Raw genomic sequence first — 25,374 nt, 5'->3', positions numbered from 1 at the left:
GACACGTTGGGAAGACTATGTCTCCCGGCTGGCCTGGGAACGCCTCGGGATCCCCCGGGAAGAGCTAGACGAAGTGGCTGGAGATAGGGAAGTCTGGGCTTCCCTGCTTAGGCTGCTGCCCCCGCGACCCGACCTCGGATAAGCGGAAGATGATGGATGGATGGATGGACTTAAATGCTTCTGCTGAGGTGGCATCTCGAACTGTTACCGGGAGGGCATTCCAGAGTACTGGAGCCCGAACGGAAAACGCAGACTTTTTTTGGGCTTTGGGAATCACTAATAAGCCGGAGTCCTTTGAACGCAGATTTCTTGCCGGGACATATGGTACAATACAATCGGCAAGATAGGATGGAGCTAGACCGTGTAGTATTTTATACGTAAGTAGTAAAACCTTAAAGTCACATCTTAAGTGCACAGGAAGCCAGTGCAGGTGAGCCAGTACAGGCGTAATTTAATCAAACTTTCTTGTTCTTGTCAAAAGTCTAGCAGCCGCATTTTGTACCAACCGTAATCTTTTAATGCTAGACATGGGGAGACCCGAAAATAATACGTTACAGTAGTCGAGGCGAGACGTAACAAACGCATGGATAATGATCTCAGCGTCTTTAGTGGACAGAATGGAGCGAATTTTTGCGATATTACGGAGATGAAAGAAGGCAGTTTTAGTAACGCTTTTAATGTGTGACTCAAAGGAATGAAACAGATTAAAAATAGTGTGCCCTGTGGTCCGGAAAATACGGTAGTTACCAGGTTTACACAGATATGACATTGTTTTCTTTAAAGATAGTATTATCACATTTTAACAAAAAGATTGGTTGGTTAGTTGGTTACAATTACAGTGTGTCGGTTCGTTGTTAAATAGTTAGTTATGTAGTTATATAGTTAGAAGGCTAGATTACAATACATTTAGAGTTGGCAAGATCACACAAAAGTAATACTATTTTCCATTGAAATTATCCAGTTAGTTAACGTTAATTAACAACTTTACACAAAGCAATACTCTTCATTTGTTAACCGGCTTGGTGGTTCGTTAAAACTTAATTAGGATGTATGATCGTTTAGGAATGATTACAGCTCTGGTTACTAAGCTAGTTAACTGTTTTTTTTAAAATATACATATTACATTGTTTTCCGTTAAAGACTGATGGATTTGATTGAAGTGATTTGTTCTTTATTACAGTGGTTGGCTCTCTAATCATCAAGTTGGTTAAGAAGATTAGAAGTAAAAGATTAGTGGCCAGATTAGACAAATAAATGACATTGTTTTGTCATGAAAGTTTGACTGCATATCCAAAAACCCAAAACCCGTGAAGTTGGCATGTTGTGTAAATTGTAAACAAAAACGGAATACAATGATTTGCAAATCTTTTTCAATTTATATTCAATTGAATAGACTGCAAAGACAAGATATTTAATGTTCAAACTGAGAAACGTAATTAATTTTTTCCAATAATCCTTACCTTGGAATTTATTGGCAGCAACACATTGCGAAAAAATTGGCACGGGAATTTTAACCACTGTGTTACATGGCCTTTCCTTTTAACAACACTCAATAAACGTTTGGGAATTCAGGAGACCAATTTTTGAAGCGTTTCCGGTGAAATGATTTCCCATTCTTGCTTGATGTACAGCTTAAGTTGCTCAACAGTCCGGGGTCTCCGTTGTGGCATTTTAGGTTTCATATTGCGCCACACATTTTCAATGGGAGACAGTCTGACACCCGCACTCTTTTACTATGAAGCCACGCTGCTGTAACACGTGGCTTGCCATTGTCTTGCTGAAATAAGCAGGAGCGTCCATGATACCGTTGCTTGGATGGTAACATATGTTGCTCCAAAACCTGTATGTACCTTTCAGCATTAATGGTGCCTTCCCAGATGTGTAAGTTATCTATGCCTTGGGCACTAATGCACCCCCATACCATCACAGATGCTAGCTTTTGAACGTCGCACCTGTAACAATCCAGATGGCTATTTTCCTCTTTGGTCCGGAGGACACAACGTCCACAATTTCAAAAAACAATTTGAAATGTGGACTTGTCAAACCACAGAACAATTTTCCACTTTGCATCAGTCCATCTTAGATGAGCTCGGGCCTAGCGAAGCCGGCGGCATTTCTGGGTGTTGTTGATAAATGTATTTTACTTTGCATAGTAGAGTTTTAACTTGCACTTACAGATGTAGCGACAAACTGTAGTTACTGACAGTGGTTTTCTGAAGTGTTTGTGAGCCCATGAGGTGATATCCTTTACACACTGATGTTGCTATTTGATGCAGTACCCCTTGAGGAATCGAAGGACTGTAATATCATCGTAATATCATCGCTTACATGCAGTGATGTCTCCAGATTCTCTGAACTTTTTGACGATATTACGGACCGTAGATGGCGAAATCCCTAAATTCCTTGCAATAGCTCGTTGAGAAATGTTGTTCTTACACTGTTCGACAATTTGCTCACGCATTTATTCAACCTTGTTTGTGAATGACTGAGCATTTCATGGAAGCTGCTTTTATACCCAATCATGGCACCCACTCGTTCTCAATTAGCTTTTTCCCCTGTTGGATGTTCAGAATAAGTGTTTGATGAGCATTCCTCAACTTTTTCAGTCTTTTTTGCCACCTTTTTTGAAACATGTTGCAGGCACTAAATTCCAAATGAGCTAATATTTGCAAAATAAAACAATGTTTTCCAGTTCGAACATTAAGTATCTTGTCTTTGCAGTCTATTCAATTGAATATACAGTGGGGCAAAAAAGTATTTAGTCAGCCGCCGATTGTGCAAGTTGTCCCCCTTAGAATGATGACAGAGGTCTGTAATTTTCCTCATAGGTACACTTCAACTGTGAGAGACAGAATGTGAAAAAAAATCCAGGAATTCACATTTTAGGAATTTTAAAGAATTTGTTTGTAAATAATGGTGGAAAACAAGTATTTGGTCAACCATTCAAAGCTCTCACTGATGGAAGGAGGTTTTGGCTCAAAATCTCTCGATACATGGCCCCATTCATTCTTTCCTTAACACGGATCAATCGTCTTGTCCCCTTAGCAGAAAAACAGCCCCAAAGCATGATGTTTCCACCCCCATGCTTCACAGTAGGTATGGTGTTCTTGGGATGCAACTCAGTATTCTTCTTCCTCCAAACACGACGAGTTGAGTTTATACCAAAATGGATACATGGATGATACAGCAGAGGATTGGGAGAATGGCATGTGGTCAGATGAAACTAAAATAGAACTTTTTGGTATAAACTCAACTCGTCGTGTTTGGAGGAATAATACTGAGTTGCATCCCAAGAACACCACACCTACTGCGAATCATGGGGGTGGAAACATCATGCTTTGGGGCTGTTTTTCTGCTAAGGGGACAGGACGATTGATCCATGTTAAGGAAAGAATGAATGGGGCCATGTATCGTGACATTTTGAGCCAAAACCTCCTTCCATCAGTGAGAGCTTTGAATGGTTGACCAAATACTTATTTTCCACCATAATGTACAAATAAATTCTTTAAAATTCCTACAATGTGAATTCCTGGATTTTTTTTTCACATTCTGTCTCTCACAGTTGAAGTGTACCTATGATGAAAATTACAGACCTCTGTCATCATTTTAAGTGGGAGAACTTGCACAATCGGTGGCTGACTAAATACTTTTTTGCCCCACTGTAGGTTGAAAGGGACTTGCAAATCATTGTATTCTGTTTGTATTTACGATTTGCATAACATGCCAAGGTCACTGGTTTTGGGTTTTGTAGATGTTTAGCACTTTGTTGTTCGTTGGTTAGCTCCCTTGTTATCTAGTTAGATGGCTGGATTAGGATATGTGGATGGTTGGCAGGAGTGCACAAAAATCCATGAAAGCTAGCTCGTATTTTATGTAAGTAAACAGCAGTTGAGATGCCTCTTTGCTCATTGCTTGGCAGCTCCTTCTTTTAACTATGAAGTCAGGTGACTAGTTGGTAACAAGCATGACTTGAGCTGTGTTTAAAAACAAGACAACCAATCACTTTCATATGTCAACAAGAGAAAAGCTACAACTCCAAAGTGGATGTAAGAGCAATAAAAAAACAACCCAAGGGGCCCCGAGGGAAGGGGAGGCGCAGTGTTGATAGACATGTGTACCACACTGTGTCAAAGCACGCCTAACTTCAGGCGCTGCAAACATGTGCCCAACTCGTAAAAGACGTAGCATGCCGATTAACGTGGTGGGTTTTTAGGGGCAGCAATGGAGACATTACCGGCGCTGCTGGAGGATCGCTTGCACTAAGCCTGAGAAAACATTTGTGTCGATATATCACTCACAATAATAGGATCATGTGTGATTATCCTCATACAGTTGTAAGCGCTACACGGGCTTAGGAGCGGGCGGCCGACTTCAGCTTCTTTGCCACAAATGACACCCTCTCCGGACACTTCATTAGGTACATCTGCACAGCGTAATGAGATGCATAAATCATGCTCCGTTTTGATCGTGTGCGTGTCACAATAAATGCACTGCTGTGCTTTGCTGCGGTGTGGAAGAGTACTGCATCAGAGGAAGCGCTGACGGTTACCTCATTTAACTCCAGCCAGAGAGACAAAATATTAGGAACACCTCTTACTATGAAGCACAGCAATATGACACTGTATTAAATATCACATAAATATATGTATTTTAAAAAAAAATATATTTATTTAAATTTGAAAAATAAAGCATGCATTTTAAAGGTATTTAAAAATAACAAAAAATTACATTAACATTTCAAAATGTGTTTATTGCAAAATGATTTAGGTTGTAATATAGTACGATTAGAATATATATATATATATATATATATATATATATATATATATATATATATATATATATATATATATATATGTGTGTGTGTGTGTGTATATATAATATATATATGTGTTTGTGTATATGTATATTTTTTAATATATACATATACATACATACACATATATATATATATACATATATATATATATATATATATATATATATATATATGTGTGTGTATATATATATATATATATCCATATATATATATATATATATATATATGTGTGTGTGTATATATATATATTTATGTATATATATATATATATATATATATATATATATATATATGTATATATACATACACACACACACACATATATATATATATACACACACATGTGATTTACTTTATTGCTGTAATATGAAATGAGGCACTTACAGAAATGTTTTAAAACCTATCCTAAAATAATCAATCAATCAATGTTTACTTATATAGCCCTAAATCACTAGTGTCTCAAAGGGCTGCACAAACCATTGATCTTAAAATAATAGGTGTCAATAATTGGAAATCAAAATAAGGATAAGCAGCATATGAAATGGATGGAGGATTTTTTATTGTATTATTATTATTATCATTGCCAAGCGTATGAGAGGATCCTAGAAAAAGCAACATCAACACAATAATATTAAAATGTAATGTAATTTGTACATACTAAACAAATTTAAATACTAGAAGTGTATTTGTAGGTAGTAATATATTTGGGTTAAAACTGTCATTAATCATCAAATATGTTATCTTTTTATCACATTTTTAATAATAATGAATGACAATTTTTGAATATTTTTTAATTAAATTGTATGTTTTTTTGTAGTATTATTGTATTTGGGTTAAAACTGTCATTAATCATCAAATATATACTTTTTTAACATATATAATGATAATGAATGACAATTTTAGAAATATTTTTAATATTATTTTATATGAAAATATATCTTTTCTTAGTATTATTTTGTTGCTTTTTGAGGATACATGCTGGACATATTTATTTGATTTAGGGGAACACAAGTGAGGAAAAAAATGATAATCACATCCAACACAACAAAAAGACATGTTGTGGTCGAAACTTTTGTTTCCCAACATTTCACAAGTTTTTGTTTGTCTCCACCACAGCAATGAAGACTAATCACAAAAATAGGATCATCCACGGGAATGCTTGCAACGGCTTGTTTTAGGACAGGGGTATGGAACCTATGGCTCTAGAGCCAGATGTGGCTCTTTTGATGACTGCATCACGGTTGACGGTTGGTAGAGCAGCCGTGCCAACAACTTGAGGGTTGCAGGTTCGATTCCCACTTCCGCCATCCTAGTCACTGCCGTTGTGTCCTTGGGCAAGACACTTTACCCACCTGCTCCCAGTGCCACCCACACTGGTTTAAATGTAACTTAGATATTGGGTTTCACTATGTAAAGCGCTTTGAGTCACTAGAGAAAAGCGCTATATAAATATAATTCACTTCACTTCACTTCACTATCTGACATTGCTTAACACGATAAGTAATGAATAATTCCGCTGGTAATCATTGTTAAAGATAACATTCAGAATATAAAACATTCTCATGCATCTTAATCCATCAATCCGTTTTCTTCAGCATCTGTTTATTAGACGTATTTGATTTATTATTGGTTAACTTCAGAATAACAATGTTATTAATAAGAATAAGAGATTTATTATACTCTAAAAATGTTGATCGTACTTAAAAACAGGCACACATTTAGTTGTATTCAGTGTTATGAAATATTGTACGGCTCTCACGGAATTACATTTTAAAGTATTTGGCTTTCATGTCTCTCTCAGCCAAAAAGGTTCTTGACCCCTGTTTTAGGAGGTCATATGGCGCAAAAAAAAAAAAAAAAAAAAAAATGGAAATAAAAAGTGAAAATTAAAAAAACTAAAAACAAACAAGCCACGTTGTAGAGGTAGATGATGACATTTTATTGTATGAATAAGAAAAACATTTACACATTATATATGTACAGTGAAGTGCAGTGATAAGAACAAGCGAGCAGCACTCGGTGCTCCTCGGCATCTCGAGCACATCAGTACCGGTTCTCCGGACTTGGACCGTTTCAGAACCGAACTTCACAACAATACTGAGGAGCGACAAGTGATTTCCGCTTGTCCAACATCACGACATGATTAAAAAGAAAAAAAAAACAATAAACACAAACTAACCTTTTTTTTTCTTTGCGAGGTATAATCCCCCCCCCCCCCTCCACCCCAAAAAAAATTCAAGATTGATCTAAAGTGGAGTTATAAGAAAAATATGCAGCATTTTGTGTATTTGTCTTCTAATAGCAGCCCTATACGTGAATAACTAGACTACCGGCTTGTCTCTCTCGGTACCGGTCCAACCAGTCTCTGAGCTCCGAGATCCGGTACCCCTCGGGTCCCCTGCCGCCCTGGTAAACTACCTCGCCCTCCTGCAGGATGTAAAGTCTGTCGAAGTAAGCCCCGTAGGCGGCGTTGCAGGGGTTCTCCATGCCGTCGACCACCACCAGACAACCGGGCGCCTCCAGGCGCATGAGCCGCGCCGCGCCGAGCCGGTCCTCCAGGCAGCGGTGCTTGGGGATCTGATACGGCGCGTCCGTGCTCACCCATCCGTCGGACGGGTGCGCCTCCTCAATGTAGACCAGCACCGAGTCGGCGATGTCCGCGTTCTCCCGCACCAGCCCCTGGAACGCCTTCAGGCGCGCCATGAAGGGCGGTCAGGTGCAGCTGCCGAAGTTGAGGATGAGCGGTCGCCTCTCCCGGGCGAAGTCCAGGATGCGCCCGCGCCGCTGGTCCTCCACGCGGACCACCTCCGTGTTGGGCGCGCCGCGGCCCAGGCGCGCCGCCTTAAGGAGGTCCAGCTTGTGGCCGTGCCACACCGCCTTCAGGGACTCCAGGGTGAAGAAGCGGTTGGAGTCCGATACGCACAGAGGAGGATCCGCCGCGTCGCTCTCCTCCTCCCGCGCCTTCATCCGGAGGAAGAACCTCTTCCTGATGCAGAGGAAGTCGAGGAGCCAGAACATGACCGCCGCCAGCAGGAAGCGGGGCAGCAGCACCAGACACACCAGCGCGTTCTTGATGGCCTTCATCACGTGCCCGCCGCCTGGAAGTTGGGTGACTTGCAACTTCGCCCTCTTTTTATAGCAGCCAGCCACAGGTCGGAATGAATCACAGCCCGCCTCCAAAGTGGGGCCGAGGCCTCACATGGCAGGGATTACCTTCTGTCAACTCCAACTTTGAGCCTCCGCCAAAAAGAAGTCAAGTGACTGCACCATTAGTTCATGAAGTGATTCGGTTCAGTACGTTCACTCAAAAGATTCGTTCGTTCGAACGAATCGTTCGCGAACGACACAACTCTAAAACCCACTACTACCCACCACGCAGTCTGATAGTTTATACATCAATGATGAATGATGGGCAGTTCTTTTGACTGTACAGAATCACTAGAATCAGTTCTTTAAATTGATTCGTTCAAAAGATTCGTTCACCAAATCACTTGCAGCAGTTCTGTGTGCAGGTCGGCGAATCATGAGTCAGTCAGTAACAGCTTCCTCAGCGGCAGATCTCGGTGTGTGTGAATCTGACAAGATAATAACATCCATTTTCTACCGCTTATTCCCTTTTGGGGTCGCGGGGGGCGCTGGCGCCTATCTCAGCTACAATCGGGCGGAAGGCGGGGTACACCCTGGACAAGTCGCCACCTCATAGCAGGGCCAACACAGATAGACAGACAACATTCACACTCACATTCACACACTAGGGATAATTTAGTGTTGCCAATCAACCTATCCCCAGGTGCATGTCTTTGGAGGTGGGAAGAAGCCGGAGTACCCGGAGGGAACCCATGAGATAACAATTTATTTGAAAATTTGCTACACATACTATTTTCTTTTTTTTTCCTTCTTCTTTTTTTTGTGTCCTCTCCATGAGGTGTGCATGACATTTTAAAATAATCAGAAAACAAAACAAAAACAAAAAAAAGTTTTTTAAAGTGGTAAAAATTACATACACATTTACAAAAGGTGTTATTATTTTTACATTTTAACATTTGATTTGACGAAAAAAATTTAAATATATTCTTAAATGTGTTTGAAATGCAATTATTTTCTACATTATTACATTATATTATTTTAATCAAGATATATATCAAAAGATTATATTTATATATATTTATATATATATATATATATATATATATATATATATATATATATATATATATATATATATATATATATATATATATATATATATATATATATATATATATATATATAAAGAATCAAAAGATTCGTTCGTTCATATGATTCGTTCGCGAACGACACAACACTATAACCCACTACTACCCACCACGCAGTCTGATAGTTTATACATCAATGATTAATGGTCGGCAGTTCTTTTGACTGTACTGGAGCACTAAAATCAGTTCTTTAAATTGAATTGATTAACGTGGACCCCGACTTAAACAAGTTGAAAAACTTATTCGGGTGTTACCATTTAGTGGTCAATTGTTCGGAATATGTACTATACTGTGCAATCTACTAATAAAAGTATCAATCAATTCGTTGTGCAGGTGGGCGAATCATGAGTCAGTCAGTAACAGCTTCCCCAGCGGCAGATATCGGTGTGTGTGAATCTGACAAGATAATAAAATATTTATTTGAAAATTTGCTACAACTATTATTTACTTTTTTTTCCTTCTTCTTTTTTTGTGTCCTCTCCATGAGGTGTCCGAGACATTTTAAAATGGTTCAGAAAACAAAATAAAAATACAAAGTTTTTTAAAGTGGTAAAAATTACATAAAAATTTACAAATGGTATTATTATTTTAACATTTGATTCTACGACAAAATTGAAATATATCCTTAAATGTGTTTGAAATGCAATTATTTTCTACAATAATACATTATATTTGTTTTAATCAAAAGATATATATCAAAAGATTATATATATATATATATATATATATATATATATATATATATATATATATATATATATATATATATATATATATAGAAAGAATCAAAAGATTTGTTCGTTCAAACAAATCGTTCACAAACGACACAACACTATAACCCACTACTACCCACCACGCAGTCTGATAGTTTATACATCAATGATGAATGATCGGCAGTTCTTTTGACTGTATTGAATCACTAGAATCAGTTCTTTAAATTGATTCGTTCAAAAGATTCGTTCACCGAATCACTTGCAGCAGTTCTACCATGAATTGATTAACGTGTAAACAAGTTGAAAAACTTATTCGGGTGTTACCATTTAGTGGTCAATTGTACGGAATATGTACTGTACTGTGCAATCTACTAATAAAAGTATCAATCAATCAATCAATCAATTCTGTGTGCAGGTGGGCGAATCATGAGTCAGTCAGTAACAGCTTCCCCAGCGGCAGATCTCGGTGTGTGTGAATCCGACAAGATAATAAAATATTTATTTGAAAATCTGCTACAAATATTATTTTCTTTTTTTCCCTTCTTTTTTTTGTGTCCTTTCCATGAGGTGTCCATGACATTTTAAAATGAATCAGAAAAAAAACAAAAACGTTTTTTAAAGTGTTAAAAATGACATACAAATTTACAAATGGTATTATTATTTTTACATTTTAACATTTGATTCGACGACAAAATTTAAATATTTTCTTAAATGTGTTTGAAATGCAATTTTTTTCTACATTATTACATTATATTTATTTTAATCAAGATATATATCAAAAGATTATATATATAAAGAATCAAAAGATTTGTTTGTTCAAACGAATCTTTCGCGAACGACATAACACTAAAACCCACTACTACCCACCACACAGTCTGATAGTTTATACATCAATGATGAATGATCGGCAGTTCTTTTGACTGTACTGAATCACTAGAATCAGTTCTTTAAATTGATTCGTTCAAAAGATTCGTTCACAGAATCACTTGCAGCAGTTCTGTGTGCAGGTGGGCGAATCATGAGTCGGTCAGTAACAGCTTCCCCAGCGGCAGATCTAGGTGTGTGTGAATCTGACAAGATAACAATTTATTTGAAAATTTGCTACAAATAATATTTTCTTTTTTTTCCTTCTTCTTTTTTTTAGTGTAATCAAAAGATATATATCAAAAGATTATATATATATATATATATATATATATATATATATACAGTATATATATAAAGAATCAAAAGATTTGTTCACTCAAACGAATCGTTCGCGAACGACACAACACTAAAACCCACTACTACCCACCACGCAGTCTGATAGTTTATACATCAATGATGAATGATCGGCAGTTCTTTTGACTGTACTGAATGACTAGAATCAGTTCTTTAAATTGATTCGTTCAAAAGATTCGTTCACAGAATCACTTGCAGCAGTTCTGTGTGCAGGTCGGCGAATCATGAGTCAGTCAGTGAATTGATTAACGTGGACCCCGACTTAAACAAGTTAAAAAAACGTATTCGGGTGTTACCATTTAGTGGTCAATCGTTCGGAATATGTACTGAACTGTGCAATCTACTAATAAAAGTATCAATAAATCAATCAATCAATCAATTATGTGTGCAGGTGGGCGAATCATGAGTCAGTCAGTAACAACTTCCCCGGCGGTAGATCTCGGTGTGTGTGAATCTGACAAGATAACAATTTATTTGAAAATTTGCTACAAATATATATATATATTTTTTTTTTTTCAAAAACACACTCAATCAATCAATCAATGTTTATTTATATAGCCCCAAATCACAAATGTCTTAAAGGACTGCACAAACCACTACAATTTGTTCCTTCTTTTTTTTGTGTCCTCTCCATGAGGTGTCCATGACATTTTAAAATGGACCAGAAAACAAAACAAAAACAAAAAAAAGTTTTTTGAAGTGGTAAAAATTACATACAAATTTACAAATGGTATTATTATTTTTACATTTTAACATTTGAATCAACAACAAAATTAAAATATATTCTTAAATGTGTTTGAAATGCAATTATTTTCCACATTATTACATTATATTTATTTTAACAATTCATAGTGGATTTGACAAGATAGAAACAACGATCTAAAATGTGTTACAAGTTTTCTCTTTTCACATTACATTTTATTATTTTGACATGTAATGTTTCCGACAAAACATACATGTATTAAAAATGTAATAAAAATCACTCTTCCTTTTATATCACATCCAATGTATTTTTTTTTTTAAACAATTATGATCACTCTAAAAGCGGTATATAATAAACACGTTATGAAAAATAGAATAAAAAAATGTGTGCAGGTCGGCGAATCATGAGTCAGTCAGTAACAGCTTCCCCAGCGGCAAATTTCACAACACCTGGTGTGTGTGTGACAATCATTGATACATTAACTTTAAAAATGACTAATAACATTATTCCCCGCGACCAACGAAAGGGACAAGCGGTAGGAAATGGATGGATGGATGATAAAAGTCACAGCAGAATATTTTCAATGTAGTCTTTTATACATGTGTATACAGTGAGCACATTTTGTTTTACTGTTTTCTTTATGTATAATGTAAATATAATTATTACTTATGTTTTATTTTATTTTTTCAAAGTTTGGTGTGGGTGTCGTTGACTGGTCGTGACCCCAGGATACAGAGATGGCAGGCGAAGTGCAGGTGAAAATATATGTACAAGTAACTTAAATTTGTTGTTCTGTCATCAATACCGGATCAATATTGAGTCAAATTGGCCAACAAGCAGGTGCGTGCACAGACATTTTGGGGGGGCGGGTGGTCAAGCGGGAAAAAAAGAGCACCCATCGCAAACATGACTAATAACATTATTACCCGCGATCCCGAAAGGGACAAGTGGTAGGAATTGGATGGATGGACGGTAAAAATCACAGTACAACATTTTCAACGTATTATTTTATACATGTGTATACAGTAAGCACCTTTTTTAACTGTTTTCTTTATATATCATGTAAATATAATTATTGCTCATTTTTGATGTTATTACTTTTAAGTTTGGTGTGGGTGTTGTTGACTGGCCGTGACCCCAGGGTACAGAGATGGCAGGCGAAGTACAGGTGAAAATATATGTACAAGTAACTTCAATTTGTTGTTCCGTCATCAATACCGTATAAATATTTAGTCAAATTGGCCAACAAGCAGACGCATGCACAGACATTTTGGGGGGCGGGTGCTCAAGCCGGAAAAAAAAAGAGCACCCGTCGCAAAAATGATTAATAAAATTATTAGGATAAAAATCACAGCAGAATATTTTCAATATTTTATAAATGTTTTTTGTTACAGTTTTCTTATTATATATTACAAATATAATTATTGCTTGTTTTTTAATTTATTATTTTTAAGTTTGGTGTGGGTGTTGCCTGGTTGTGACCTCAGCATACAGAGACGGCAGGCGAAGTGCAGGTGAAAATATATGTAATCCAGCCAGCCATCCATCCATCCATTTTCTACCGCTTATCCATTTCGGGGTCACGGGGGGATGCTGGAGCCTATCTCAGCTGCATTCGGGCGGTAGGCGGGGTACACCCTGGACACGTCGCCAGCTCAACACAGGGCCAACAAGTTAGACGGACAACTTTCCCGCTCACATTCACACACTAGGGCCAATTTAGTGTTGCCAATCAATCTATCCCCAGGTGCATGTCTTTGGAGGTGGGAGGAAGCAGGAGTACCTGGGGGGAACCCACGCCGTCACAGAAGAACATGCAAAATCCGGGATCGAACCCCGGACTTTCGTTGTGTGAAGCACACAAACCTGTGCCGGCGTGCTGCCTCAAATAAGAAACTATTTAATATATTAACTTAATGTAAAACCCAAACATATTCAAGTTGCGTGTTTTTGGGGGTGGGAGGAAGCCGGGGTACCCGGAGGGAACCTACACAATCACAGGGAGAACATGCAAACTCCACACAGAGATCCCAAACCCGGGATTGAACTCAGGACCTTCGTATTGTAAGGAACATGCACTAACCCCTGTACCACCGTGCTAGCAGTATATATATAAGTAATATATATATATATAATATATGTAATGACAAAACTAAAATTGTGCAGCAGGGAAGTGCACAGGAAGCATATAGGGAACGCTATGCCCTGCCACAAAAAAAGCATCCTAAAAATCAGAGACATGTAAGGGAGCCGGCGCTCGGACTGGAGAAGAAATGGCAAAAAGGAGGCAAACAGGAAATGGAAAAAGAAATACCAGAGTTGAACAGGAAGTAAACAAAATACAAGAAACTAATATTTGCCATGATATTTATGACATATTTGAAGCACAATAATAGTATAAAACAAATATGCCTGCCCAGACAGTCGCATAATGAGTTATATTTATATAGCGCTTTTTCTCTAGTGACTCAAACCGCTTTACATGGTGAAACACAATATCTAAGTTACATTTAAACCGGTGTGGGTGGCACTGGGAGCAGGTGGGTGAAGTGTCTTGCCCAAGGACATAACGGCAGTGACTAGGATGGCAGAAGCGGGGATCGAACCTGGAACCCTCAAGTTGCTGGCACAGCCACTCTACCAACCGAGCTATACCGCCCCATAGCTCAACTTCAAGGGGAATCCCTCTTTTGCCAATCAGTCACAATACTTATGTGAGACAAGAAAACATGTTTCTTTTTTTTTTTTTTGCATTCTAAATCGCAAAAAAAGGCTAGCAAGAGTCAGCAAGCAGGTATTGTTTTTTTTTTGTTTTTTTTTTGTAGGCCTACAAAGCACTCTGAAAAACATCCGTAACCTCCATCAATGTTTTGTATACATGCTGTAAGTTTATGTGTAATGTAATAACAGGCACATTCATAACATGTAATACTTACCTCTTTTACCAATTTTAAGTATTATGGCGGCGCATTCATTTCACACACGCATCACAGCATTTGCCATTCCCTTTAACAACAACAACACTACTACGTATGACAGACTTCATGTGAGAGACAATGATTACTTTGGGACAAATGATGGACCAGATTATCTTTTTGCCTGAAAATAAGGAGGGTGAACAACATGTTTGAGAAGCTAACTATCATATAGAAACAAGAATATGATAAATATGAACACACAACTATAATAAAAATATCACTTACTGTACAATATCTGCTCTCAAGACTTGTGTTTCCTGTTTGGATGAAAAATTCAGCATTATCCTCAAAGAGGCTAAAATAAAAAGAGTTCGGAGCTAACGAGCAGTTGGCATCTTCCTCACAAATGGGAGAAATTGAAGGTCAACATTGACCAAGTTCTCGGTTCATTGCCGCGTTTTTCTACGACCTAAGTGAGAGGCATGATTTATCGTGTTGAACTAACTTTTACCAAGATGCGGCAGCATGTCAATATTACATTAACTGGTTACCGTTCTGTGACTAGTTCCTCGGTGCTAGCGCTTATTATCGCCAATACCTGATTACTATGCAGGTCACGGCATGTAAATGGAGTATTGTTGGCGGTTTTTGGAAGTTTTTTGGATGGCTTTATGGGCGTAATAGTTGGCCATGTAACACAAGCCAAAGTTTGAAAGCATAAAAAACAGAAATGTTTGTATTGTCTTACGTAGGGTGTTACGGTTACAAGGGAAGAAGACAGCACAGACAGCAGGGATGTCGTTTTGGCTATATATTTATTAATAAACAAGGGAAAATGAAGCTTTTAGCTAATCCAAAATACGTGTGGTGTGTGATTATGTGTAGAGATTAACTGATATGTGTTACCCGGAGTGTTGAGCGAGGTGCGGAAGTTCAAGAGGGGCAAGGCAGGCTCGAATGTCCAGAGGCAGGCCGTAAGTCAGGGGCAACAGCGAGGCGTCAGAGTCCGTTTCCAGGCGGGAGGTCGAGATCCAAGAGGCAGCTAGGAAATCAGAGGGAATACGAGGAGACGAGACACACTACTCGTGACGTGGGGACGGAGGAATGCTGCTACATGATGACAAGAAAACACGAAACAAATGAACATGGAGGGGGAGAAAACACAGAGTGAGAGACAGAGTGCATAGAGCTAGATATGACGACTAACTGTACGGGGACAGGTCGCTACGTTCTGGCCCGGAACGCAGGTCTGCACTGGCCTAAGAAGCCAAGGGAGCTCATCAGTGACAGGTGTGCAGACTGCAGATTGATTGCAGCTGGCTGCTGCAGTGGGAGTGGCACGTGCAGGTGCGCTCTTGGAGGTGCGCCCAGCGCAGCGCACAGATAAATGCGCACTGAGGCGCGCCCGGGCCATGACATTGGGATTGTAAATGAAAAAAAAAAGTGCAGTTTCCTTTTAATAATAAAATGAAGGTTTTTAACTGGGGCTGTCAAAGTTAACGCTTTAACTCATGCGATTGATCACGAAACATAATTGCATTAATCATGTGTAAACCCAGATCAATCGTGCAATTTATTTTGACTGCACATGCTCCTTTACCTGAACCACGGATAGTTACCTGAACAGCGGGTTGTTATTTACGGTCATTAATAGGGTCAAAATGCAGACGTCAGATGATTGAGTGAAATTTCACCTCATAATACAGCCCATCCAGACTTTCGATAAAACTGTTTTTAGCAAACAATTGATGTGCGTTCAAGTAACACACTTGAAAAAAAAGTCCTTGGATCACATTCTGACAATAAAATTGCATCTGTGTCAAAATATCGGTTCTTTTGAAAATTGATTTACCACAATTAATTGCAATTGATCAAACTGTACAAGTGTGATTAATCTGATTTAAAAAATGTGATCATTTGAATGTACTTTTCAGGTTCAAACACTGATGATATCCATCAAACAAGACAAAAGGCAAAGAATCAAACAGAGACAGAATTAAATTTGGACTCAGATCTTGAGGAGAGACATGGCCACTGTACACTCTTTGTACACTCTGCACCAAGCTCTGACGAAAAATGTTCACGTCTCCTCTTTTATTTAGATATTAAATGTTTACGCAACAACATATGTCACAACAGAAATGGGGAGTGTGTAAACAGTCATTGTTTTCGGTCACATCGAAGACAAAAGAAGATGATGCCTCGGGCTTGGGCTTGTCCTGAATTCAGCTTCGGCAGGTGTTTGAGGACAATAGAAAACCCCTCTCGTTGCATTCCAACGTACACAGCGGAATCTTCCAAGACCTTGCTTGGTCGAACAAGGACAGCTCTCATCTGTTCAATGGAAACTCAGAGAGCAAAACTTTTTTTGATAATTTACACACAATTTTTCTAACAGTACTCATTTAACTAAAACTAACCGAGTGAACTTAATAATTATACTAATTTGTAGAACAGCAAAACTCCCGTCAGAATGGATCGCTCACTGGGTATGACGTTTACCGCTAAAGCATTGTCTATTCCCCATCCCCCCATTTTGTGATTCCCGTACTCTTGGCTGCAACTATAAATAGCATTATTCGTCTGAAAAATTGTTAAAAGTACAGTTTTTCAAAACACTGTATTCTTATTAACATTAAAGACAATAACAAATCTTGATGAACTTACGAATAATAACTTTAACGTTGTGTTTAGTCTTTGACTGGAAAAAAGTTAAGGTACATCAACCATTCATCCATTTTCTACTGCTTGTCCTGTGTCGAGGGGGTTAAAGTGCACCAATTTGCCTGAAATTTAAAAAAATAAAATAAAATGATCATATCAGCAACATTAACTCAGGAGTACAATATATGCTGTAGTTTCCGGGTTATATACCGGTATTTAAGTTACACCCAGCAAATTTCAGAGGAAATAAAGTTTACATATATTAGCCGTACATATATGACATATTTTGTAAATGCTTATTTACATACCTCATTGTTTCCAAATGATGCGTGTCACAAGGCAGTAAAATGGCTGATCAAACAAAACAGAAGTCATCGTCATGGACACACAAGCTCTCCAATCACCTAAACCAACACAATAACTCCAAGGTGACACATTGGTGAATTTACGAAACTGAAACAATACAAAAATAATGCCATTTAAAGTTAATAACATTAACACAGACACTTGTAAAAGTGATGGCGTATTTGCTAATGCTAACGACGCAAGCTTGATAACATTAAGATAGCCCGTACAAATATGCATGAAAAAACTCCTGCAGACATCACACATGGGTCGGTTTAGTATGGATTGTTTTAGTTATATTGTAAAACATACAAACGTGCAGTGATTGCAGTGATTAACAATTTTGAGCAGAAACACTATGAATGAATACTTCCCGTTCAAGGAACGAAACAGGCGGCATATTTTCAACCCGCAGCACCTGCAGCCCAAAAAGATGTCCCTTTCAACAGGGACATCTTTACCTAAATAATGAGACAAAATATGAACTTTATACCATAAGAACTACTGCTGACATGAATTGCAGATGACAGACTAATATTTGTAGCAGGAAATCAACGGCAAACAAACGTATCCTTTTTTTCTAGTTAGCGTCACGATTACAGATGCAAGGCACTCGTTATGTCAATCGAATACGTTACTTAGCAATGCACAAATAAGTCCAACTTTGTGCTTAGTTTGTGGACCCCTTACAGATGTAAAAACATGGTGTGCCTCCAATCTGTTCTACTTTAAAGGGGAGCTGAAGTTTTTTTGGAATTTTATCATGCACGCGATTAGTGGATATTTGATATATTTTGATTTTGTTAGTTTCTTAGCTCTCTGTAAGCTACTTTTTCTTTCACGCATAGCTTCCTGGGGTTTTTTCTGTGTATTATCCCACTGCACTCTGGTGTATATTTGGGATTTTTTTTTTTACATTAAATACTTTTTTTACTTGCACGCTGCCTGCTGTCTCTACATTTTGGGGAATTAACCTATCACGAGCACAAGCTGTTAACTCCCTCTGATCACGCCGCTAAAAATAGTTCGTCTGCGCTAGCGCTTACTACAACAATATCACAAACACTTGGTATATATTTGTCATAACGTGGACTATGGCAGGGTTTGTTTTCCCGAGATGCAAAGAAATTGGAGTGGACGTGACGTGAAGGTAGGGACATGATTTAATTTTACTACAAAAAAAGGAACAAAGGGTGCAAACAAAAGCGGCGCACAAGGCGGAGAACAAATTTTGCTTTGAAAACAATAAACTAGCACTTGGGCAAAAGCTATTGACATGAAAACGGAAACACTTACTGTGACATGAAACTAGACAAAACTCACTTGGCATGGAACTATGGTAGCATGGGTAACATCGGTAGCAGAAGTCCAACAGAGTTATTGTCGCCACCCCGACCAACAGAAAAAGACAGGTTTTAAATAACAGTGACATGATTGGTGTGTGAGGCCAAATGTGGAACAGGTGAAACTAATGGGTAACCATGGAAACAAGAAAAGGGACTGAAAAAGCAGGAATTAAAAAGAGTCCAAAAACCAAACAGAACATAACTTAAACAAAACATGATCCCAGACATGACTATATTCAAGTTACGAAATATAAATTGAATATTGTTGGTGCTTTTTGGATGGATTTTCTGAGGGATTTATGGGCGGGATAGAGTACCTCCCATTGGCTCCATTTTATGCTGACTTTTATTTATGAGTTAGAATGCATAAAAAAAACATCCATCATTTAGTCCCCCATAATGATTGTGAAAAATAGGCAAAATTTCCCCCCAAAAAGTGAAGTTCCCCTTTAAATCCCTGTCAGTGTCGAAAAAAGTGAGGTCGAATAACGTAAAATTTCCAAAAATTATCTGTCCTAAGAGTGTATAGATCCACTCCATTCCATTTTCAGAATCAGAATCAGAATAGTTATTTTCGCCATTGTTTGTGTCATGATCCACTACTTGGATCATGGCATGTTCTGGTTTTGTTCTGTTGTGTTATCTCCCTGTTTACTATTTGACGTCCTTAGTTCCTGGTGGCACTTCCTGTTTTGTTTCTGTTGCCTAGTTACACATTTAGTGTCACCTGTCTCTTATTTGTCGTCGTGCACCTGCCTCCGAATTTTTTGTCCCTATTTAAGCCTGCCTTTGTTTGCCTTTCGGTCTCGCAGTGTCGTTTGCTATCCCATGCAACAGGTGAGGTCGCTCTTCCCGCATTGTGGTAAAGACTTTTCGTGTTAATTAGCTTCCATGCTATTCTTTTGTTTGCTTGTCCTCAGTTTATATGCTAGCGCTTTTTGTTCCTTCTAGCTCCCATGCTAGTTCGGTTGGTTTGTCTCTAGTGCTTTTGTGCGAGTATTTCTGTTATTGATTTGTTTTGGTAGTTAGAAATAAATCATCATTCCTACCTTCACGCTGTGTTCCATTCCGCTGCATCCACGAGAGAACAAAACCTCACCACGATGCCAGCTAAGCGTCACAGTTTGAGAACAGGTTCACAAACTAGGAATTTTTCATGGTGCAATCGTGCAACATAAAACACATAACACAAAATAGGTAATACAATTAGCTGCGCCCGCAGCTATCAGATCTTGTTATTGTTCATTTGCCTGATGGCCGAGGGGAAAAAACTGTTCAGGTGGCGGGAGGTGTAGGTCTGGATGGACCGTAGTCTCCTGCCTGAGGGGAGAGGGGAGAAAAGTTTGTGACCAGGGTGAGAACTGTCAGCTGTGATCCCACCCACACGCCTCCTGGTGTTGGAGGACAACAGGTCCTGGAGGGATGGGAACTTACAGCCAATCACCTTCTCAGCAGCATGTACGATGCACTGCAGTCGATGCTAAATGATGATAAATATTTGTTTTTCATGATTGCTTCTATATTTGCCTCAAAACCTTTAAAAATACGCCGAAATCTGCACTAATTCAGGTCAATAACCAGTAGCCTAGTAGGACACCAGACCATGGCCTGAAACCAGGGAGGGCCTCGAGGTCACGTGATTGCAACCCAACATATTGAGAAGCAAGAGATGTGGTTTAGAGTCCCAAATTTTTTATATATTTTTTTTTACTAATTTGACAGCTATTTGTATTGAAAATGAACACTTCCCATTTTTACTGGAACGTTTGTTGACAGGTGTGCCCTCCCTCCCCTCAGGAAACATGACAACCACCAGTAAACAGCTGTTATTCCATTTTGTTGAGGAAATGTCGGACCAGTAGCGTCGTAATGTTTCCAACTAATGGTGTGGCTAATTTCGTGCCAAACAATGTTGGGGGATTTCGCAAACGTTGCTCCGGCTTCCTGCCACCTCCAAAGACATGCACCTGGGGATAGGTTGATCTGTAGCACCAAAATTGGCCTGAGCCGAATGCAGCTGAGATGGGCTCCAGCACCCCCTGCCACCCCACAAGGGACAAGCGGTAGAAAATGGATGAATGAATGAATGCTATTATTATTATGCTTGTGTCGAGCAGTATGAGGAGGAATGTTCACAACAACAATATGTGCCCCGTCATATATCAAAACATAATAAGAGGCAATTGACTATACGAGTAATTTTTACTGCTAAATTAGTTAAATAAGAAAGGGAGTATTAAGGCTACTTTTCCCACCAGGTCAAAAGGGCAGGTGCCTGAGCATCACTAAAGGTCTATCTGTGCATGCTGAGAATGGATAATATAGCCTAAAATGTAAAAAAAAATACATACATGTATTGTCGTCAAACAATTTTTTTGATTAGATTGTATTATACAATTTGATTAATTGCCGTAAATTACCTGCATAATCTATATTGACTTTAAAAAGACCCCAGTATTTGACACTAGTGTAACGTTATTGTCAAAATATCATACACAAACAATAGAATGGAATAGAATAGAATAAAATAGAAAGTACTTTATGGATCCCTGGGGGGAATCCAGCAATTGTCTCACTTGAATGGGCTATCTGTGTTGGCCCTATGATGAGGTGTCGACTTGTCCAGGGTGTACCCCGACTTCTGCCCGAATGCAGCTGAGATAGTCTCCAGCACCCGCCGCGACTCCGAGCGGGACACGGGGTAGAAAATAGACGGATGGATGATTGGGCTACATTAGTTACTCGGTAACCGTTTTATCTTAAGTCCAGTCAGAGCACATTTGGTTGCAAAGTTTGCCAGCAAGGAATCTCGTCACCTATCTTTGCGCTGACGTATGCATAGACCTGATCACTCACCGCCCAACAGCCTGCGTCATCCGTCATAAAATAAATGGTGTGAAAAATAGGTGTGTATTGATTAAACATACATTGATCTGATCAAAACAAAAATGGCGGTTTGCTAAGGTGGTCAAAAAAAGGTTGGTAGGTAGGTAGGTAGGTCTATTTGTCATTGCACAAATACAATGAAACTTTGTTTTTAGCACAAATCCATTAATGATTTGACAAACAAACAGTGTACAGGGTTACAGAATGGGAACACTGATGGGTCGCCAAAAGGCGCATTGTAAAATGTGGGAAAAAGGTAAATGCTGGGGGAAGATGAGTAAAGAAATACAATCTAGACTGGGCTCCTAAGGGGGCCCAATCTGGAGTGGGAAAAAAATGACAGCTCTTCTCTTCATAATACAGTTTCTGTCTCTCATAAGCCTCCACTGAATTAAGCCTGGCTGCACTGAAAGGCCTACAGAAATGAGATGTTCTTATTCAAACGGGGATAGTCGGTCCATTCTATGTGTCATACTTGATCATTTTGCAATATTGCCATATATTCGCTGAAAGGATTTAGTAGAGAACATCGACAATAAATTTCGCAACTTTTGGTGCTGATAAAAAAGCCTCGCCTTTACCGGAAGTCGTAGACGGTGACGTCACAAGGGTAAGGGCTTCTCACATCCTCACATTGTTTAGAATGTGAGCCTCCAACAGCAAGAGCTATTCGGACCGAGAAAACGACAATTTCCCCGATAATTTGAGCGAGAATGAAAGATTCGTGGATGATGATATTGACTGCGAAGGACTAGAAAAAAAAAAAAAAAATCAAGTTAAAAAAACAAAAAAGGCGATTGTATTGGGACAGATTCAGATGTTTTTAGACACATCCACTAGGATAATTCTGGGAAATCCCTTATCTTTCTATTGTGTTGCTAGTGTTTTGTTGAGATTAAATAGTACCTGATAGAGGGGTGTGTTCACGGGTGTCTTGAGGCCAGTGTCTGAGGGAAGTCGACGGCAGATACAAGGACGGCGCAAGCTCCACGGATTTCCGGTAAGTGGTGACTTTTTAACACAATTTTCTCACCGAAACCTGCCGGTTGACAAGTTGACATGTTCGCTTGACCGCTCTGATCCATAGTAAAGCTTCACCTCCGGGAATCTTAAACAAGGAATCACCGTGTGTTTGTGTGGCTAAAGGCTAAAGCTTCCCAACTCCATCTTTCTACTTTGACTTATCCATTATTAATTGAACAAATTGCAAAAGATTCAGCAACACAGATGTCCAGAATACTGTTTAATTGCGCGATGAAAAGAGACGACTTTTAGCCGCAAACAGTGCTGGGCTAATATCTCCTGACAGTCCGTGACGTCACGTGCACGTGTCATCATTCTGCGACGTTTTCAACAAGAAACTCCGCGGTAAATTTAAAATTGCAATTTAGTAAACTAAACCAGCCGTATTGGCATGTGTTGCAATTTTAATATTTCATCATTGATATATAAACTATCAGACTGCGTGGTCGGTAGTAGTGGGTTTCAGTAGGCCTTGAAAGGTGACTCCAGCCGTTCAGCCATATCTGAAACATAGTCCGTCAGGATCCCAGAGCCCCGGGAGTCCAGGACACTAGAGGGCACCAGTGTCTCTGCAGGAACCCAGGCCCAACGCCCGTGCATGAGTTAAAGGGGCTGAACCTGGTGAGGGTGTGTTTAGACGTGTTGTATGCAAAGGCGACCTGCCTCATATAGGTGCCCCACTCACCCCCGTGAGAAATCAACATCTAATCTAGGCTAACTGGTCGATCAAAGTCCGATTATGACGCTCCATCATGCCATTTGACTTGGGGTTATTGGCAGTGGTGCGTGTATTTTTTATTTCAAGCAGCTTTGAACTGGCGATCTTGATCACTATGCTGGATTTCGGGGACACCATGCACTAAAATATAGTCCTCAAACAGGCAGCGAGCGACAATGTGAGCTGTTTGGTTGGGCAGTGCATAGAATGTGACAAACTTAGTGAAGTAGTCCTCCACCTCTAAAACATATCTGTTGCCCCGGGACGTTAAGGGCAACTCCAAAATGTCCATGGCCACCCTCTGGAGGGGGCGACAAACCTGGGACCCCCCCCATGGGAGCCCTTGGCCCGGGGACCGGGCACCTGCGGGTCCGACACGCTCTACACTGCTCACACCACCGTCGGATATCTCTCTGCATGAAGGGGCCAGTAGTAAGATTGCCGGGCCCTTTCTCACACATTTTCTGCCGAAAAATGGGCAGCAGCCAGCCCCCCATATAACTGTTGCAGAAGCTCCGGTACCATGGAGGCGGGAACCACAACTTGAATTCGCGGCTCTCCCACGGTCGCAGGCAGTGTTATACGACACAACAGTCTCTCCTTAAATGACAGCCGGTGAAACTCAGTCCATAACTTCCTTACACGGGCGGAAAACCCGCGCGGGAGTACACGAGGACGAAGGGGAATGCCCTGTTCCAGCCAAGCCAGCACCTTACAAATGTCGGTGTTCTGCTGTAATGACTGAAACTCTCCCTCAGCACCACACAGAGAACATTGAGAAGCCATGCCTGCCTGATCTCCGTCTGCGGACAGACAGCCATCCGATGCCCCCACGGAAGCCAAAGTGTGCAGTCCTGCTGTTGTAGTGTCCATCTCCACGGGATCAGGAGTCGCCGGCCGGCGGTACAGTGCGTTAGCGTTTTTATGGCGGGAGCCATCTTTGTGCACCATGGTCCAGTCAAATGGATCCAGATCCAGCACCCACCTGGTTCTTCGTCCGGTGGGGTCATTATCAATAGCCATCTATCTGTCTGAGGCCCAAAAGAGGGCGATGGTCAGTGATGATGTCGAACGCCGACATCCCCACATAGTGTTTGAACTCACGCACCGCCCACACTACAGCCCATAGTTCTCTGTCAGAAGTAGACCATCTTTTCTGTGTGTGTGAGGGCCTGGCTGGTGTAGGCTACTACTCTCTCCAGACCACCATCCTCCTGGGCCAGCACTGCTCCAACAGCGTCCTCAGAAGCGTCCGTGTACACTTTAAAAGGAAGTGAAAATTAGGCAGTGTTAAAACCGGTGAGGAGATGCGTGAAAGCAGCATCGCAGTCAGCTGACCATTCAAAAGGTACCATTTTTCCCTGCCAGGCGATTCAATGGTGCAGCATGTTGTGAGAAATCATACACAAATCTCTTAAAATAGGAGCACAGGCCCACAAAAGCCCTGACTTCTGAGGGGGGCTGGGGGGTCGGCCATGTTCTCACCTTACCAGTGTTTCTTTGGTCGGGCAGGAGACCACATCTAGAGACTAATATGGCCGAGAAATACCACATGGTCCCGGGCAAAGTGGTACTTTCGGGGATTTAGCTTGTTACCTGCTAACTGGGTTCTGGACAGGACTTCCTCCACGTGTACGAGGTGGTCCTCTAATGAACGGCTATAAATTAATATATCGTCCAAATACACCATACAAATGTACCAAGGTAGACCCCTCAGGATGAGCTCCATCATGCGCTGAAAGGTTAGTCAGATCCATAGGCATGGCCCGCCACAGATACAAGC

At 39.8% G+C, this 25,374-nt stretch overlaps 1 protein-coding gene across 1 annotated transcript; it reads right to left on the bottom strand.

Annotated features, from left to right (window-relative positions):
• Window positions 1–6,734: 6,734 nt before the first annotated feature.
• dio3a (iodothyronine deiodinase 3a) lies at window positions 6,735–24,614 on the bottom strand. The gene is made up of 2 exons (XM_061893793.1): window positions 24,308–24,614; window positions 6,735–8,013 (listed from the first exon to the last, which is right to left on the bottom strand). The coding sequence occupies exons 1-2, from the start codon at window positions 24,612–24,614 to the stop codon at window positions 7,127–7,129; spliced, it is 1,194 nt and encodes a 397-aa protein (XP_061749777.1). The 3' UTR covers window positions 6,735–7,126.
• Window positions 24,615–25,374: the final 760 nt, after the last annotated feature.

This window comes from Nerophis ophidion, linkage group LG03, assembly GCF_033978795.1.
Source record: "Nerophis ophidion isolate RoL-2023_Sa linkage group LG03, RoL_Noph_v1.0, whole genome shotgun sequence".
NCBI classification, from domain to species: domain Eukaryota; kingdom Metazoa; phylum Chordata; class Actinopteri; order Syngnathiformes; family Syngnathidae; genus Nerophis; species Nerophis ophidion.
This window is presented reverse-complemented; position numbering and strand designations above follow the sequence as displayed.